This window comes from Ranitomeya variabilis, chromosome 1 (assembly GCF_051348905.1).
Source record: "Ranitomeya variabilis isolate aRanVar5 chromosome 1, aRanVar5.hap1, whole genome shotgun sequence".
Lineage (NCBI taxonomy): Eukaryota > Metazoa > Chordata > Amphibia > Anura > Dendrobatidae > Ranitomeya > Ranitomeya variabilis.
The window spans coordinates 605218016-605222938 of NC_135232.1; the positions used below are offsets into that span (position 1 = coordinate 605218016).

The window sequence follows — 4923 nt, forward strand, 5'->3', positions numbered from 1 at the left end:
CAGGACAGGAGAAGTGGTACTGTGCAGAGTATATATACAGAATAATACAGATACTGAGAATTACACCCAGTATACAGGACAGGAGAAGTGGTACTGTGCAGAGTATATATACAGAATAATACAGATACTGAGAATTACCCCCAGTATGCAGGACAGGAGAAGTGGTACTGTGCAGTGTATATATACAGAATAATACAGATACTGAGAATTACACCCAGTATACAGGACAGGAGAAGTGGTACTGTGCAGTGTATATATACAGAATAATACAGATACTGAGAATTACCCCCAGTATGCAGGACAGGAGAAGTGGTACTGTGCAGTGTATATATACAGAATAATACAGATACTGAGAATTACACCCAGTATACAGGACAGGAGAAGTGGTACTGTGCAGTGTATATATACAGAATAATACAGATACTGAGAATTACACCCAGTACACAGGACAGGAGAAGTGGTACTGTGCAGTGTATATATACAGAATAATACAGATACTGAGAATTACCCCCAGTATGCAGGACAGGAGAAGTGGTACTGTGCAGTGTATATATACAGAATAATACAGATACTGAGAATTACACCCAGTATACAGGACAGGAGAAGTGGTACTGTGCAGTGTATATATACAGAATAATACAGATACTGAGAATTACACCCAGTATACAGGACAGGAGAAGTGGTACTGTGCAGTGTATATATACAGAATAATACAGATACTGAGAATTACCCCCAGTATGCAGGACAGGAGAAGTGGTACTGTGCAGTGTATATATACAGAATAATACAGATACTGAGAATTACACCCAGTATACAGGACAGGAGAAGTGGTACTGTGCAGTGTATATACAGAATAATACAGATACTGAGAATTACACCCAGTATACAGGACAGGAGAAGTGGTACTGTGCAGTGTATATATACAGAATAATACAGATACTGAGAATTACACCCAGTATACAGGACAGGAGAAGTGGTACTGTGCAGTGTATATATACAGAATAATACAGACACTGAGAATTACACCCAGTATGCAGGACAGGAGAAGTGGTACTGTGCAGTGTATATATACAGAATAATACAGATACTGAGAATTACACCCAGTATGCAGGACAGGAGAAGTGGTACTGTGCAGTGTATATATGTAGATTGTAAGGTGATCTACGTTTTCTTCAATGTCCAAGCTTTGTGCTTTGCACACTGTCCCTTGTTGGGGAATGCTGCAGCTCTTGTTTTACGGTCCCTAGGCCCTATCACGTGATGCCACTTAGAGGGTATTCCTGGCTGCAGTGTTAGGTCAGTGCTGGGTGTTGTTACTCAGGTCCAGGTGGTTGGAGAAGGAGTAATGGGGTTTTATGTTCTGCCCTTGAAGAGATTGCACGGTTCTGGTGACCCTGGGGTTGGTAGGTAAGAGGGACTTGATACACCTGGGGTTCTGTCCTGGGCTGTACTAGTACTGTCCCTCCTGGTTCCCTGTCTGCACTGGGGTCATTCCTAGCTTGAGTGCACCCTTCCAAGTAATGAATGCATAGACTGACTGCTACATGACCTAAGTCCTCTGTGTGCTCATGATAAATTGCTCTTAAAGTGAGTCCGTCATTACTGTTAGTGAGCTCATGTTTCCCGCCCTAGTGTGCCATACTTGTGATGGCTGGAGACATTGGGTGACCGCTAGTATCCATTGATTGACACCCAGCTCTCCCATCAAGGGATTAAACACAACTCGGCAGAAAAGAGAACTTTACCAAGGTTTTTTATTTTTATTTTGGGGCTAGGTTGCCCTCTACCCTACTGTGACCCAGGCGGGGGCCTCTGTGTCCTGGCACTGGTGAGGTTGGGGTTCATATTACACTGTGTCCTAATATACATTTGGTGAATGGCTATGTATGTCTCCTGCCACTGATTGTAGCTTTGTGCCAACTGATGACCTGCAGAAGCTGCAACGTGGTCTCTTGTCCATTTTTCTGGCATTATTTTTAATCCCATGGGCAAAATATATAAATTCTAAGATAATTTACAAGTGGCACCAATGTCCAAATATGCTAGGTTATAGGCAGACCATGTCCTCTGTTGACCTGTCTTATACACTAGTCAGACCGGGATACGAACATCAATTCTGTAGCACACGCCCTGGTCTTGTTGGCATCTCCCATTCATCCCCATCAGCACTGGGTGCCGTCTGTTGGGAGACAAAGCCTTGTTGCCCCAAGCAGTAAAACCAGAAGCACTTTTCACTGTGACTCTCCCTAGGTCACCTATACCCTTTTTGTACCTCTCTTACAGCAATGCCCCCTGTCCCACCACACAACTTTTCCTGGGTGGAGCCCGGCCTTATGGCTGGCATGGCGATGCCCCGTCTACCGGCTCATTATGACTACCTCTACGAGAATGGTATCCGACACCTCGTGACCCTGACGGAGCACAAACCCCCTTACCATGACACCTGCCCTGGCATTACTCTTCACCGTATCCGTATCATGGACTTCTGCCCACCCAGCCTGGAGCAGATCAAGACTTTCCTGAAGATTGTGGAGGATGCCAGAGTCAAAGGAGAGGTGAGTGCCAAAGACTTGCGGGTGATATGTTATGGCGAGGGTCTAACTCTTTTACAGACCTAATAGTTGTCACAGCTGAGAGTTTGTCACAGGTTTCAACCCTGGCAATCCTGTGTGAATACAGACTGTTTACCTCATGGAGGATTGTCTAGACTGGATATAATTGTAGCAAACCCTCTGCTGTGAGAACATTAAGATCTGTTCTTCTTTTGCCCTCCATCCTCTGACAGCAAGTAGGCATATTTTAAAAATGATGTACAGTGGTGGTCTGTTACTGTCACATTACCCCCAACATCTGACATTCAACCTTCTCGCCTAGGCTGTCGCAGTTCACTGCCTTCACGGTTATGGCCGGACTGGTACCATGTTGGCTTGCTATCTGGTAAAATCCAGAAAGATCACTGGAGTGGACGCCATTCATGAAATCCGCCAGCTCCGGCGTGGATCCATAGAGACAACCGAGCAGGAAAAGGCTGTGATACAGTTCCAGAACCACATTAAGTGACAAGCGTTACTCTCCCGGCGACTATGGAATATAATAAAGGCAATGAGTGCAACACGTAGTATTTATGTAGATTATCGGGGAACACGTTGGCTCAGTGGTTAGCACTGCAGCCTTGGAGCACTGGAGTCCTGGGCTCAAATCCCAACAAGGACAACATCTGTATGTTCTCCCCGTGTTTGTGTGGGTTTCCTCCCACACTCCAAAGACTGACAGGTAATCTAGATTGTGAGTCCCAATAGGGACAGTGATTATGTCTGTAGAGCGCTGTGGAATTAACTGCGTTATATAAGTGAGTAAAATAAATAAGTAGGTCGATGAAGCATTGTATGTTGGAATTAACATGCGGGAGTCACGTCCTGATAGAGGCTGATGAATGAAGGAATAATCCTTACATATGATTAGAGGAAAGCTAATTAAAAAGACGCTGAAGAATAGAGGAAAGGTCTCTACACAGGGGCTGAAGAGCAGAGGAACGGTCATAACGTAGGGGCCGAAGAATAGAGGAAAGGTCATTACACGGGTTTGAGGAAACGCCTCAAACTTATACAATGACATTTCCTCTACTCTTCAGCCTGTATGTAAGGAACTTTCATCTGTTGTTCAGCCCTTGTGTTGAGGCCTTTCCTCTAAACTTCAGCCCTTGTTTAATGACCTTTCCTCTTTTCTTCAGTCTCTCTGTAATGACTTTTCCTCTAATCTTCAGCCCCTTTGTAATAACCTGGTCACCACTGATCATCCGATGATACAATTTAATTCCAATAACATTACCTATGATACCCCCCCAAAAAAATAAAAGATTAATATATTCTAAAATCATCCCACATACACAACATGCAGGGGCATAAAGATCATAGAGGCAAAATGTGTGGCTGCTATGGGGCCCTTAGAAATAGGCAGGGGCCAGCCCTGGTTGTCTCTGCTCTCGTTACTGGGGATTGAGAACATGTGCAATACTAGCATCTCCAGCGGTACTGTAAGGACATGGCAGGGGCAATCAAGGGGATTTTTGCTATGAGGCCATTTCTATATTTGTACATCCCTGGTGCCACCATTTTCCCATTTAATGAGTACACTGCATGCAGAATTATTAGGCAAGTTATTTTTTGGATCACATGATACTTTTTATGCATGTTGTCCTACTCCAAGCTGTTCAGGCTTGAGAGCCAACTACAAATTAAGTAAATCAGGTGATGTGCATCTCTGTAATGAGGAGGGGTGTGGTCTAATGACATCAAAACCCTATATAAGGTGTGCTTAATTATTAGGCAACTTCCTTTCCTTTGGCAAAATGGGTCAGAAGAGAGATTTGACGGGCTCTGAAAAGTCCAAAATTGTGCGATGTCTTGCAGAGGGATGCAGCAGTCTTGAAATTGCCAAACTTTTGAAGCGTGATCACCGAACAATCAAGCGTTTCATGGCAAATAGCTAACAGGGTTGCAAGAAGCGTGTTGGGCAAAAAAGGCGCAAAATAACTGCCCACGAATTGAGGAAAATCAAGCGTGAAGCTGCCAAGATGCCATTTGCCACCAGTTGTGCCATATTTCAGAGCTGCAACGTTACTGGAGTATCAAAAAGCACAAGGTGTGCCATACTCAGGGACATGGCCAAGGTAAGGAAGGCTGAAAAACGACCACCTTTGAATAAGAAACATAAGAAAAACGTCAAGACTGGGCCAAGAAATATCTTAAGACTGACTTTTCAAAGGTTTTATGGACTGATGAAATGAGAGTGACTCTTGATGGGCCAGATGGATGGGCCAGAGGCTGGATCAGTAAAGGGCAGAGAACTCCACTCCGACTCAGACGCCAGTAAGATGGAGGTGGGGTACTGGTATGGGCTGGTATCATCAAAGATGAACTTGTG

General features: G+C 44.4%; 1 protein-coding gene across 3 annotated transcripts; it reads left to right on the forward strand.

The window, feature by feature from the left end:
• Positions 1-1206: 1206 nt before the first annotated feature.
• Positions 1207-3379, forward strand: DUSP23 (dual specificity phosphatase 23). Of its 3 annotated transcripts, none has more exons than XM_077259730.1 (3): positions 1207-1296; positions 2284-2555; positions 2875-3379. In XM_077259730.1, exons 2-3 carry the CDS (start codon positions 2286-2288, stop codon positions 3058-3060), a joined length of 456 nt encoding a protein of 151 aa, XP_077115845.1. In that variant the 5' UTR covers positions 1207-1296; positions 2284-2285; the 3' UTR covers positions 3061-3379. The 3 variants fall into 3 exon arrangements, with proteins under 3 accessions (XP_077115845.1, XP_077115826.1, XP_077115836.1); XM_077259711.1 differs by having other exon boundaries at positions 1279-1403; XM_077259721.1 differs by having other exon boundaries at positions 1281-1407.
• The last annotated feature ends 1544 nt before the right edge of the window (positions 3380-4923 follow it).